General features: G+C 39.0%; 1 protein-coding gene and 1 non-coding gene across 8 annotated transcripts in view; both read right to left on the reverse strand.

The window, feature by feature from the left end:
• Positions 1-1,252: 1,252 nt before the first annotated feature.
• Positions 1,253-15,083, reverse strand: part of LOC116278393 (uncharacterized) — a 58,883-nt gene continuing 45,052 nt past the window's right edge. For 6 of the 7 annotated variants that reach the window (XM_072959033.1, XM_072959035.1, XM_072959037.1 and 3 more), the window contains one exon: positions 1,253-2,992. In XM_072959033.1, the coding sequence (XP_072815134.1) occupies positions 1,446-2,992 (1,547 nt within the window). In that variant the 3' untranslated portion in view covers positions 1,253-1,445. The remainder of the gene's footprint in view (positions 2,993-15,083) is intronic. The other variant, XM_072959034.1, reaches the window with a different exon arrangement.
• On the reverse strand, positions 12,029-12,211 carry LOC116279548 (U2 spliceosomal RNA). The gene has a single exon (XR_004188882.1). It is a non-coding gene; the product is annotated as a U2 spliceosomal RNA (small nuclear RNA).

Consider the following 15,083-nt stretch of genomic DNA (forward strand, 5'->3'; position numbering starts at 1 on the left):
TTGTATGACTTTCCTTCCATGGTGACAATCCTGGCTCCCAACAACACAGACACATGAATTCATTTGCTCAATCCTAAAATGCATAAAAATAGTTTCAAAACTGCTTTACCATCCTGCTATGAGAAACAAATCTACTGAAGAGTGTAGGATTTGTTTGTAATTCTTACACGTACATACATCCTCAGTCTGCCCAAGGCTGAGGATACAAAGACTGTGTTCATTATTTTTCCTTCTTTCTTACACAAGTAACAAACTACATGCTTTTAGCACTTTGCTTTTTTCACTTAACAGCATTTCCTCCGTAATGTTTCATTAGTATTTTCTTCCTCAGTCTTTTGCTCAGATGTATTTTACTCCATTGTGTGTATGCTCCAGCGTATACAGTTTTCTGTACTTGAACATCAAGCAGTTTTCAGTATTTTGCAAATATAAATAATGCTGTGAAAAATAACCATGTGCATGTGGGTATCCATAAAACTGCAAGTGATTTTTCAGGATAGATTCTTAGATGTGTGCTTGCTGTGTCAATAGATATGTGTATACAGTTTAAAAATTGCCAAATTCTCCTCTAAGGTCTCTACCATTCTGCATTCCCACCAACAATGTATGAAAATGCTTGTTGCCTCATATCCTCACTAATACAGTGTACTGACAGGCTTTTGAGTTTTTGTCAAGGTGATGAGTGAGAAATGGTATCCCAGTACAGTTGTAATTTTCCTTTCTCTTATCATCAGTGAAGCTGAATATCTTTTCATTAGTTTATACCTCTTTTGGTAAACTGATCATGTCTTTTGTCCATTGTTCTATAGGACATCTGGTATCTTCCCCTTGATTTTTAATACTTCTTATAAAGTGGGTATATTAACCCTTCAACTTGGAAAGAAGCTGATTTATATGTTGATATACTTTCCTTCCAATTACTTGTCTTTTGGTATCACTTATGGTATTTTTCACCATGTAAATTTAAAAAAAATTTTGTACACTAAACTTTATTAATTTTTTATTGCCTCTAGATTTTAAGCCAGCAAAGTATCTGGACCTGGGGAAAATTATCTTGTAGAGACCATTCAGTGCCCAAGGTAAGGGGACACAGCCAAGTCACAGATTGGGTATTTACAAGGCTCTGGAGATTACAGAAAGTGAGAAACTATGGTCTAGAACAAAATATACAGTGATTCTCTCTTGTCTCCCTAGAGGTTGAATACCTTGGGGTTCTTGACAGATGAGCGAATGAGGTACACAACTAGGTGTGCAAGTTTGTAAAGAAGCAGTTTATTAAAACAAAAGTCCATACAGAGGATTGCTGCTAAGAAAGTAAATGATAGACCAACTGTCTAATAAACACTGAAAGAAAAAGCAAAATTTTTTTTCTCTATTTCAGGAAAGCAGAACATTTCCTAGTGATTTCTGCCATCTTCACACTCACAGGGAAAGGAAAGGCAATGTCAGAATAGCTCTTGTGCCAGGAGGTAATGGCCAGACTTGGTCCTCCGATGTCTCTGGAGGTGAGACTTCTGGCTAAAGCCGCGGCCGCACTCCCGGCACACGTATGGCTTCTCTCCCGAATGGGTCCGCTGGTGTCTGATCAGGGCTGACTTGAAGCCAAAGCCACGTCCACACTCTTCACACACACATGGCTTTTCTCCTGAGTATGTCCTCTGGTCAGAAGTGAGGTGGGTCTTCTGACCAAGTCTTTGCTCACAGGCTTTATACACCTCAGCCTCCTCTCCTGAGTGTGTCCTCTGGTGTCTGGTGAGGAGTGACTTGAAGCCAAAAGTACGTCCACACTCAGAGCACAGGTAAGGCCTCGCCCCTGTGTGCGTCCTCTGATGTCTGATGAGGGTGACCTTCTGACCAAAGCCACGCCCACACTCAGGGCACACATAAGGCTTCTCCCCTGTGTGTGTCCTCTGGTGGCCCATGAGGGAGACTTTCTGGCTAAAGCCACGCCCACACTCAGAGCACAGGTAAGGCTTCTCCCCAGTGTGTGTCCTCTGGTGTCTGATGAGGGTGACCTTCTGGCAAAACCTGTGCCCACACTCAGCACAGACATAAGGCTTCTCCCCAGAGTGTGTGACCTGATGACTGATGAGCAGTGACTGTTGCCTGAAGCCACGCCCACACTCCAGGCACAGGAAGGGCCTCTCACCTGAATGTGAGCTACGGTGTTGGAGGAGTGATGCCTTCTGGCAAAAGCCTCTTCCACACTCTGGACACACAAAGGGCTTCTCCTCCAAGTGTGTCCTCTGGTGTAGGATGAGGGCAATCTTCTGGCGAAAGCTTCGCCCACACTCCTGACATAAAAAGGGTCTCTCCCCAGAGTGTATCCTCTTATGGTTCGTTAGGGAGGACGTGTACCTGAAGTGCCGCCCACACTCCCTGCACGTGTAGGGCTTCTCCCCTGAGTGTTTCCTCTGGTGTATGGTTAGAGAGGACTTCCGGCCAAAGCCTTGTCCACACTCTTGACAACTATATGGCTTCTCCCCTGTGTGGGTTCTTTGGTGCTTGATGAGGTCTGACCTCTGGCAGAAGCTTCTGCCACATTCAGGACACACATGATGCTTCGGGAGAGTAACGAGGCTTGACTCTAGGCTAAGTCCTAGTCTGAATTTTTCACATATGACTGCTCCAGATTCTGAGATGTCTGCCTCTGTCAACACTGTGTCTGCCTCCTCAGGGCACATGCCCCGCTCTATTCCTCCACCACTGTTGCATTCCTGGTCTACTGTCTGACCTTGAGATGGGATTAAGAATGCTCTCGAAGTCCTGCTCAGCTGCAGCCTCCCAAATACAGTGCCAGAGCTTTCTCTCTCACCATCTTCTGCTTTGTCATTCAAGCAGCTTGGAGCTTCGAAGAAGAAGTGGCTTGCTGCACATGCATCTGGGAAGATCTGAGGGGAGTGACTGCATAGAACATGTTGACTGAGGAACTCTGGACTGGAAAAAGTCAACGGGCAGGAGAGACAGGGCTGGAATTCTGTTCTTGGTTCTGCTGGAGAAAAAGTCTAAATCAGATTCACCACAGGTACCTTGTGGATGGTAACATTTGTCCAGCAGTCACTCCTCAGATGCTCACAGAACAAAGATTTTCAGCAGACGTACCTTCCATCCCATGGTGACACGTTAATGCATATCCTTTTATAACACATCAAACCCACAAGTGAGCCAGCTCTAAATATCAGCCTGGCTTAAACATTTCAAGAAAGCATCGCAGGCAGCTCTAGCCCTGTAAATCATCGCCATTACAGTTACACATTTCCCCAGCAAAATTATCTTACAAGCCACAGTCATTAACACTGAGGCAAACAATATCAATAAACATATGCTTTTCTTGAGAGTTAAAACTACGTAACTTCCTACAAATTTCTTTGGGGACTGTTCCTGCAAGAAAGACTTAAGTCAAAAAAGGGAGTCTCTCCACCTAGAGGCCCCAAGATGAAGGCAGTAGGGAGGACAGGTTAGAGACCAACGTGGGAACTGAACTGAAGGTGCTTCCTCTCCTAAACAAGGGTTTCCTAGAGGGTTACGCGCTGGGTTCTCTCTCATGGTGTGTGGACTTGGCAGTGAAACACAGAGACATAGTCTAGGCCTGCAACTCCTTAAACGATTCTGGCTCTTGGTGACCCCAATCAGTTCTAGACCTGCTTTTCCCAGTGTTTCAAAAACTGTTGTAAAAGGAAATTCTTCCACCTAAAATAGCTCAGGGAGATATCAAACTTGTTTGCCTTGTTCCATTTCACTTACTTCTGTCCACCTGAAGCTGCTGGAAAATACCATGAACCTTAAATAAACTCAGTACACTAGGCTTTCCAGACTCACCCGATACTGTCTTCACCAACCAAAACAGAGATGTATTTTATGAACTACCAACAACACGGGTCAGCAAACTACAGCCAGCCGTTTTGCAGATGAAGGTCTACTGGACCACAGCCACACTCAGTCTTTACGTAGTGTCCATGGCAGCTTTCACACACAATGGCAAAGTTGAGTACTTGCAACAAAGAACACAAAGGCCACAAAGCCTAAAATATTTACTATGTGAACCTTTACAGATTACTGATTCCACCTGGTCTCAGATGCTAGCTTTCAATACTGACAAGAACAGCCACCATGCAATCCCTTCCTAACACTTCAACCCCCTACGTTTCCTCCTCAGTGAACTGCTTATTAAACGTAGTTCCCTTCCCCTCTCCACTCTCTGTATGGGTGTGCCTGTGTTGCTACATCTAGAGGTTCCTGTGAAATGGCCTTGGTAAGTATTCATAAGTGCTGACCCTACTGGACTTCCACTGTGAAAGTGAACATCCCTTCAGTCTTGGTGTGCAGTTCCAGCCATCAGGCACCCACCATGGTTGCTTTCTCATCAGCCAGTGTACTCTAGTGTAGCTCAGTGAACTATCAGTTTATTTTGTGGAGTTAGGCTGTCCACATTTTCAAAACTCACGGGCAGGTATGTAAGGTTCCGGCCCCCAGCTTCCAATAAATACATTGTTGTAATTCTGGAGTTCTGACAGCTGAGCTTGCAGTACTGCACTATTGTCTACTTGTCTGGGATTTGATGGGGAGAGAAAGGCAGCCACTGCCTTCTCCTTGGCTTGTTTGTGTTCCTGCTGGGTCACAAAGTGGTAAACTGTGTATCGTTGTAGGTGTGCCATTCAGAGTCTTCTGTGTTCAATGTGGTGGCTGATTCAGAAACAGTTAATGCTGCTCTTCTGGGAGTCACACCCTCTAAGAAGAGCACTGAGCATCATTTTTGTGCCTAACTAGTAATGTGTCAAATTTTAACTAAAAATGACAAGAATTACAATGTCCAATTTGGGAAACCCTAATCCTTAACATGGTTTTAAACATACAGAAGTTGCTCAATAAAAGGAGAAATAAAAAATAAAATTTTATCAAGGTAATGCTTTTCAGTTAATCATAAAAATTTACATGACGTATTCAAATTACTCAGTTTATAAACTATTTTACAATCTACAGCTGCTCTTGTGCCAACTGATTTTTCAGACCAGTAATTACTTCAGTAATTGGACATGAACTCAAATGTTCCAAAAGAAACTTTAGAAAAAGAAAATCATGTCTAATGGCTCCTTAAAGAAATTTTTCCTTCTGCAGCTGCAACTGTGAGGAAAAAAAGTACAGCAATGAGTTAAATGAATGGCCGTAGACACTGAATTGATTACCAGAGAAGAAAGAATGCTGTGCATTCCCTGCTTTTAAACAATTTAAAGAATTTTGAAACTTCAACCAAACACGTATAAAGAAGACATTTTCAGCATTAATCAGAATTAATCCCTGGAAATTGAACATTTTTCATAATATATTGTCTCAGTGATTTTTAGACAATAAAAAATAAATGTTATACAAAACATTACTAGCGAGGGAAGGGGGTGGGAAGGGATAAATTGGAAGTTTGAGATTTGCAGATACTAACTACTGTATATAAAATAGATAAACAACAAGTTTCTACTGGATAGCACAGGGAACTATATTCAATATCTTGAAGAAGAATATGAAAACAAGTATATGTATGTACATGTATGACTGAAAGATTAAGCTATACACCAGAAATTGACACAACACTGTAAACTGACTATACTCCAATTAAAAAAAAAAATTAGCATATGTGAGTTACTTTTATGTACCAACTTTACTGGCCACAGGATGCCCAAACGTTTAGCCAAATATGATTCTGGGTATTTCTCTGAGGATGTTTTTGGAAGACTTTAGCATTTAAATGGAAAGACTAAGTAAAGCAGGTTGCTCTTCCTAATGTGGGTGGCCCTCATCCAATCAGTTGAAGGCCTGAATACTGTGAAAGACTGACCCTCTCCCAAATAAGAGGGAACACTTCCACCCTACCTTCAAGCTGTGACAGGAGAGGGTGAGGATAGGGGAGGGGGATGGGACTTGTTTGTTTGTTCTTCCTATCAACATTGAACTAAAACATTAATTTTTCCAGGCTGCTGAGTCTGCTAGCCTTTGGACTGGAACTATACCATAGGCTCTCCTAAGTCTTCTTCTTGTCGACCATGGATCTCGGGGCTTCTCAGCCTCCATGAACATATGAGCCAATTCTTTATAATACACCTCACATTCTTGTCTGTGTGTGTGTATATACGTATACATCCTATTGGTTCTGTTACCCAATAACCATAATGCTGATTTTGATACCAAGAAGTGGGATGCTGCTATAATAAATATCTAAAATTGTGGAGTGGCTTTGGAACTAGGTGGTGGAGGCTGTTATGAGTTTTGAGGTGCATACTAGAAAAAGCCTAACTTTACAAAAAGGGACAGTTGCTAATAATATAGATATTAACTGTGATTTTGGTGAGAACTCAAAGGAGGAGAGTTGGACGGAAAGCTTCCATCTTATTAGAGGGTACATAAATATGAAGTGACTAGTATCCAACAGTATGCATTTTCTAATGTTGAGCTTTGCATATGTAAAATAAATTCCACTGGGCACATGGCGTGTAATTATTTTTAAACAAGGTTAGATTCAGTTTGGAATGTTTTTATAACTTGTATAGGTTTGTAGATCTACTACCAACTTAATTACTTTCATAAATACAGTATTTCTCAGTTTGTTCTATCCTGTGTCAGCAGTTTTTTCCAAAAATTTATCCATTTCATATAAGGTGTTCAATCTGTTAGTATAAACTTGTTCATGATATCCTTAGTATTTTTTTAAAGTCTGAAGTGTGCTGGTAACTTCTGTCTCATTCCTGATTGATTATTAATGTCTTCTTTCTCTTTTTCTTGATTAGTCTACGTAGCAATATATAATTCCGTTGATTTTTTCAGACAATCAGCATTTGGCTTAGCACATCTTTCTGTTGCTATATTTCATAGATTCCTGCTCTTATTTTCATTATTCCCTTCCTTTTACTCACTTTGTATTTATTTTGCTCCTCTTTTTCTAGCTTCTTAAGGCAAAACCTTAACTCACTGATCACAGACCTTTCTTCTCTCCCACTGTAAGCACTCACAGCTATAGCTATCCCTCTAAGCTCTGCTTTAGCTGCATCTCACAAATTTTTATTTTGCTAAAGTGAATTTGAAAACATTTAGGTCGTGGTTTGTAAAACTTGATATTGGTAAGATGTAATTTCTCCCCCAAGTTATATATAGGCACACTAAAATCTCAATAATAAACATGGCCCACATTTTCTTTTCTTCTTTTTTGTTAAATGAGAAGCTGATCCTAAAATTTAAGTGGAAATTCAGAGGACCTAGACTATACAAAGCAATCTTGAAAAAGAAAACAAACGAAGAGAACTTACACTACCTGACTTCAAGGCTTCCTGTGATCCTGCAGTAATACAGACAGTGTGGTCTGGTTTAAGGACAGACACTTTAATCAAAGGAACAGAACAGAAAGTGTGAACAGAAAACAGACCCATACATAGGCCATCACTGAATTTTCAACGAAGCAATCCAATGAGGGAAAGGAAAGACTTTTCAACAAATGGTGCTAGAACCACTCTGTATCCATATGAAAAAGAAAAACATTGATTCCTGCCTCAGACTGTACACAAAAGTTAATTCAAGATGGATCATAGATCAAAATATAAAAGCTAAAACCATACAGCACTTAAGAGACAAGACAGATTATTTTCATAACAATAAGAATTTAAAAAGAGAAGGAAATCAGACTTCCTCAATGTTAAACATCTCATCAAAAGTTATGTTAAGAAAAGGAACAGAAAAGTTTCAGATAGAGAGGATATTTGCAAAATGTACAAATGACAATGGACTGGTATCCAGGATTAATAAAGAATTCATAAAACTGAATTTTAAAAAATACAAAAGATCTGAATGTATTCACAAAGTAAGTTATAGTAAACATATATAAATATGATTAAAAAGCACACAGAATTGTTCCACATCAGTAACAATCAGGGAGATGGAAACACACATGAAATAACACTACACATCCAACACCAGAGATACAATGAAAACTGTCAGGGAGGATGTGAGGTGACAGGAACCCTCATACATTTGTTGTTCATGGAAATGAGAAACTGTACAATCACTTTGGGAAAGGTCTAGTCATTTCTTATAAAACTACACATACAGTTACCCTATGACCCAGTGTACTGGGTTGACTATTATCCCACCAAAATTAACGTTGACTTGGAACATATGAATGTGGCCTTATATTTAAATACAGTCTGCAGATGTAATCAAGTTAACATGAGGTTATACCGGATTAGGGTGAACTGTAATTCATTGACTGGTATCCATACAAGGAGAGGGAGATTTGGATACAGAGATACAGAGAAGGAAGAAGGCTATGTGACTACAGGGGCAGGTTGGAGTGATGCAGCTACAAGCCAAAGGTTGACAGCAAACACCGGAAGCTAGAAGAAAGGCAAAGAACAGCTTGGCCTTTAGAACCTCCTTGCAAACAGGTTGATTTTGAACTGGGATAGAATAAATTTCTTTGTTTTAAGCCTCTCAGTTTGTGGTAAATTGTTACATCAACCGAAGGAAACTCATATACCCAGCACATACCCTACGTATTTATCCAAAGAAAACAAAACAAAGGTTTACCAAAAACAAACAAAAAATTAGCATAAGAATGTTGACAGCAGCATTTACAAACTGACTAAACACTGGAAGCTATCAAGGTGTCTATCAAACAGAATGGATAAACAGTTCTATATTCATATGACAGAATGCTATTTAGTATTAAACAAAGAACAGAATACTGATGTATGCAACAATGTGCTTAAAAGCTATACTGAGTGAAAGAAACCTTACATAAAAAAGTATTATTATATGATTCCATTTATGAAAAATTGTACAGCAGGCAAAACTAATCTACTGTGAAATAAAATCAAAACACTGGTACCTCCGATAAAGGCAAGAGTTTACAGGGATGAGCCCCAAGGGTAATGATCTGTATTTTGATAAAGTTTGGGTTATCGAGTTATATCCATTGTTTGAATTCAGAGACTACTACATTTAAGATTTTGTATTTCCTGTAAGTAAACCCCACCTTTAAAGAAAAAATAATCAACTTTCAGTAATGAATGATATACATGCTACCCGTTACTCTAGAAGCCAAACATCTTTCACGGGGCCCACCAAGCTGAGGCGAATTGCCAGGAACTGGCACTTTCCAACTGCAGTGTCTGGAGATGCTCAAGCGGACGCCCTGGACCTGAGTCTGTGGGTCCCCGCCCGCTGACCACCCACAGGAGCTGACCCAGGAGACCATCCTTTTCCTCTCTCCACTTGCTAGATTGCCTTTGCCGAGATCACTCAGTGGTCACGTCAGATATTAAGACATACTCACACCCAGCAACTGCTCTGAGGGACAGAGATCATCTGAAGGGAATGAGCAGATGCTAAGGACAAGCCATGAAGACCTCACAAAATGACAGCAATGGCCACCCATGATCAGGGCCTCCTAAGCTCTTAAGCTGCCCATGGGGAGAACACAAGTCTCTTTTCCAAGAAGAGTAAAGCCTTGATAGAGTGCACTTGCTCAGATATGCTCAGCTACCCAGCTCTCTCTGACAGGAACTGCTTGCACTAAACTCCCCACTCATACCAACTGAGACATTGCTAGAAATCTCTCAAGAATGATTCCCACGGCCAAAGCAGGGACAAGGGCAGAGTCAACAAAGAGTACCTGAAGCGCCCCATTCCTGTCTACCATGCACCACAGCTCAGAAATGAGTCTGGAAGCCTCCATTCCAACAAAAGAAAAGGGGAACAGACCCAGCCCCTGTCAGGGCTGTGACGGCCACAGAACAAAAAGGAGGTCCCGCTCAGCAACTAGGGCAGGCTCTGATCGCAACACTGGCCACACCCCAAATTAAAGGGATAACAGGCAACACACACAGAAGAAAGATGGGACAACCATCCATACTGAAAACAGACCTCACAACAAAATTATCAGAGGCTCACAGCTACACAGAAATGCATCCTCTTCAGAAATCTGTCAGAAAGGCCAAAGTAAAAGACGGTGTTAACACCAAATTCTGGAAAGAACGCAGAGAATCTGGATTACTCAAGCACTGCTGGTGGGAATGTAAAATGGCACAGGTGATCTGGAAATGACTATGGCACTTTTTTACAAAACTGAACGTGTATTACCATACGACCCAGCACCGTGCACTTTTGGGCATTTATCCCAGAAATGAAACCCCTATCTTCACACAAAAACTTATGCATAAGTGAGCACAGCAGTTTTATTTATATTAGCCACAAACTGTAAACAACCCAAAAGTCTTTCAATGGGTGAATGCTTTAACAAAATGTAGTACACTCATACCATAGACTACAACTCAGCAATAAAAGGAATGAAATATTGATACACGTAATGTACCCACAAGATCCATTTGGGTGGGTCCCAAGAGAATTATGCTGAATGAGAAAAAGCAATCCCAAAAGGTAACATACAATATTATTTCTTTTATAACATTCTTCAAATGACAAAATGGTAGAGACAGAAGACATTAGTAGTTGCCAGAGGAAGGTGGAGGGAGTGAGGTTGGGGAGGAGTGAGCTATGGCTATAAAAACATAGCACAAGGAATCCTTGTGATGGAACCATCCTGTTTCTTTGAATATACTGGTAGTTATATGAACGTACATGTATAAGTTCCTTAGAACTAAATAAACATACATATACACAACCCTCCTTCACTGCTGGTGGGAATGCAGTTTCGTGCAGCCACTGTGGAAAACAGTATGGAGATTCCTCAAAAGACTATGAATAGACTTACCATATGACCCAGGAAGCCCACTCCTGGGCATATATCCAGAAGGAACCCTACTTCAGGATGACACCTGCACCCCAATGTTCATAGCAGCACGATTTACAATAGCCAAGACATGGAGACAGCCTAAATGTCCATCAATGGATGACTGGATAAAGAAGATGTGGTCTATTTAAACAATGGAATACTACTCAGCCATAAAAACCGACAACATAACGCCATTTGCAGCAACATGGGTGCTCCTGGAGAATGTCATTCTAAGTGAAGTAAGCCAGAAAGAGAAAGAAAAATACCATATGAGATCGCTCATATGTGGAATCAAAAACAAAAACAAAAACAAAACAAAAAACAAACAAAGCATAAATACAAAACAGAAATAGACTCAAAGACATAGAATACAAAATTGTAGTTGCCAAGGGGGTGCAGGGGTGCGAAGGGACAGACTGGGATTTCAAAATTGTAGAATAGATAAACAAGATTATACTGTATAGCACAGGGAAATGTATGCAAGATCTTATTGTAGCTCACAGAGAAAAAAATGTGACAATGAATATATATATATGTTCATGTATAACTGAAAAATTGTGCTCTATACTGGAATTTGACACAACATTGTAAAATGATTAGAAATCAATAAAAAATGTTTAAAAAAACTCAAAAAACATACATATACGCACAAAGTGAAGGTAAAACTGGAGGAATCTGAATAAAGTCAGTGCATTGTATTAACAGAAATACAAGGATGGTTTAACAGGAAAACAATCAATATAATTTACCAAAAGAAGGATTAAAAAAGAAAAACACATATGATCATCTTCACAGATGCCAAAAAACAGCTGACAAAATCCAACACTCATTCCAAATAAAAACTCACTGAACAAGGAATAGAAGGGAAGTTTGTCAAGCTGATAAAGGGCAGGTATAAAACTTACACTTAGGAGGAAAGCATTGCCCATAAGATCAGGAACAAGGAAAGGATGTCCACTCTCACCACTTAAATTCATCATTGCACTGATGTTTTCGCCTGTGCAATGAGGTAAGAAAAAGAAATTAAAGGCACAAAGAATGGAAAGAAGTAAACTACACTGATTCACAAGTAACATAATCATCTATGTAGAAAATATGACAGAATCTACAAAACTACTAGGACTGAGAAGTAGGTTTTGCAAAATTACCACATACAAAGTTCATCATACATAAACTAACTGTATTTCTAAATAATATCAACAAACAACTGAAAACTGAAATTTTAATGTACCTTAAATAGCATCAAAAATATGAAACACAGAAGGGTAAATCTGACAAGATGCGTAAGACCTGTGTACTACAAAATAATGCTGACAGACAGAAATTAAGAAGTCCCATAAAAATGGAGAGACAGATTGCATTCATATGTTGGATGACAGAGTGCTATTAAACTGATAAGAACGGAGACTACACTTGATCTTAGCCAAAAGGCCGAGAAGTGATGAGAATGTTATTTACATGTAAATTCTCCTTGAATTGATGTAGATTCAACTCAGTTCCAATCAAGATCCCGCTGGCATTTTTGTGTCTTGTGTGTGTGTGAAAATTGACAACCTGATTCTAAAATCCATGTGGAAATGCAAAGAATAACTATGTTTTAGAATAAATAAAACAACTTGAAAAAAATGTCACAGGATTTATACTTCTAAGTTCCAGACTTGATTATAAAGCTACAGTAATCAAGACTATGTGGTCTTGGCATCAAGATAGGTAAAGAGAGAAGTTGAAAAAATCAGAGTCCATATAAATACCCATACACAACTAATTTACTACAAAGGTGCATAGGAAATTCAGTAGAGAAAGCGTTGTCTTTTCAAGAATAGTGCTGGAAAATTTGGATATTTTTATGAGAAAAAAAATTGTACTTATATCTAGACCTGGTACCAAGTATAAAAATTTACCCAGAACAGGGTATAAACCTAAATGTAAAGTAAAAATTATAAAACTTCTAAAAGGAAAAAACATATGAAACTCTTTTTGATTTTCATTTTAGGAAATATTTCTTAAATACATCACCAAAAGTTAAATTCATGAGAGAAAAAAACTGAAACTTAGACTTCACCAAAGGTAAGAAATTCTCTTTGAAAGACACTATTAAGAGACTAAAAAGCTACACAGAAAATATTCATAAATCAAATATCTGATAATGGACTTCTATACAGAATATATGATGAACTTTCAAAATTCAATAATAAAAGCATAAGAAATCAACTTTTTAAATAGGCCAAGATTTGAGAAGACATTTCACCAAAGAAGATACACAGATGGTAAAATAAGCACACGGAAAGATTCTCAGCATCATCAGTCATCAGGCAAATGCCAAGTAAAACAGAGTAAGGAGCCACTACGCAGCTATGAAAAAGTCTCAAGTTAAAATAGTACTACTAAGTGCTGACAAATACATGGAGCATCTGGAACTCTCATCTACTGCTCGTGGGAATGTGACACAGTGCAGCCAGTCTGCAAAACCGTTTGTGAGCTTCATTAATAAATATACACTCTATCGTACAACACAGTCATTCCAGGGCCAGGTATTTATCCAAAAAAAAATGAAAGTATATGTTTACACAAAATTTCTTCATGAATGTTTGGACAGACAACATTTATTTGTATTTGTCAAAACTGGAGACTACTCACATGCCTTTCAGTAGGTGAATGGTTACATAACTGTGATCTCTATACCACTACTCAGCAATAAAAGGAAATAGACTATTGATACATACAACATTAGGGATCAAACTCAAAATAATTATACTGAGTGAAAGAATTCAGTATGTATTCTGTACAATTCAATTTATATGAATTCTAGAATATGCAAACAAATCTATGACAGAAAACAGCTAAGTGGTTGCCTGGGTACAAGAGGAGGGGGAAGACCGGGTGGGGCAGGAGACAGGGATTACAGTGAGCCACAAGGGAACTCTGGGGGTGACAGGTATGTTTGGGATTTGGAACATGGCAGTGGCTTCATGGCTGTGCATGTATGTCAAAACTTACCAACTTTTACACTTTAAATATATGCAGTATATTTTATAATTTGATAACATAACTTACAGCTATCCCTTAAGTATTATACCTTATAATACCTTATACCAGAATAACATTTCCTATTATACCATAATTATCACTTATATAATAGTTCTTTTTTTAAAAAAGAAAAAAACACTTTCCTATAAAGTCCAAGTCTAGATATATAGTTGTATTTAGAAGCAAAAGACAAAACAAAATAAAAAAATAATATGCCAGGAATGTTCACAATAAAACACTGAAAAAAGACAAATCAGGCAAAACTTTATCCTTACCTCCCAACATTCAAATAAAATTAATTCCAATTGGATTAAAGAGATAAATGTTCCCAAAATGGAATCTTTACTAATCAATAACAGAAACAGCTCAAATCAAAAGTAGGGAAATACTCTTAACAGTCAAGTCACAGAAAAGGAAGCACCAGTGGCCAGTCAACACAGGAAAAGATGCTCGTGCTCACTAGGAGGCCAAACCCCTCTGAAATTTCACCACAAACCAAACAGATGGGTGAAAAACATGAAGATGTGGAACAAGAACTCATCCCTGCTGCTGGGAATATAAGACAGCACTGAACAGCCTCAGAACATGATGTGGTCTAACACAATCAGGTTGAAGCCACCCACACCTATGGACCAGTCACTCTGCTCTCCATTATGCGTCTTCAGAGACACTCTTACATGTGTTTCCAAGGAAGTAACAAGAATACATAGCAACATTATTTAATAGCCAAAAATTGGAAATAACGTAAATGTCCAAAACAAGGGAACTGATAATTCAACTACATTGAAATATTCATGTAATTGATTTGTATAAAACAGTTTTTTAAAGTGTAAAGTAAACCTACACATTTTAACATGAATCTCACATAAAGCTGGTGGAAAGGCATGTTCCAGAAGGAGGTATACAATATAACACTATGTGCAGAGAAGTTTACCAACATGCAAAACAACTCTCTATATAGTTGAAAGCACCCCCCAATGAATGAAAAAGGATGAAGGCAGTGATCAGCATGCTAATGCAGAAGTCAGATTCTGAAGGGCGGGGTTCAGCAGGACACAACCAGGGAGGGGACAGGGCTGTCACCTGGTCTTATAACGGTCTATTTCTTAGGCTGAAGGGAAGGAATACTGGCATTCACTGTATAATTCTTCACACCCCATTGTAATCTTAAATAATCCATCATAAAATAAAAGAAACAATTTATGGGAATTTATGAAGTAGAGCCGAGGCACAAAACAGTTACCAGGTTAAGAGCAGAAACTGGACAGTGTCTAGCAGGGGCAGATTT

This window comes from Vicugna pacos, chromosome 4 (assembly GCF_048564905.1).
Source record: "Vicugna pacos chromosome 4, VicPac4, whole genome shotgun sequence".
Lineage (NCBI taxonomy): Eukaryota > Metazoa > Chordata > Mammalia > Artiodactyla > Camelidae > Vicugna > Vicugna pacos.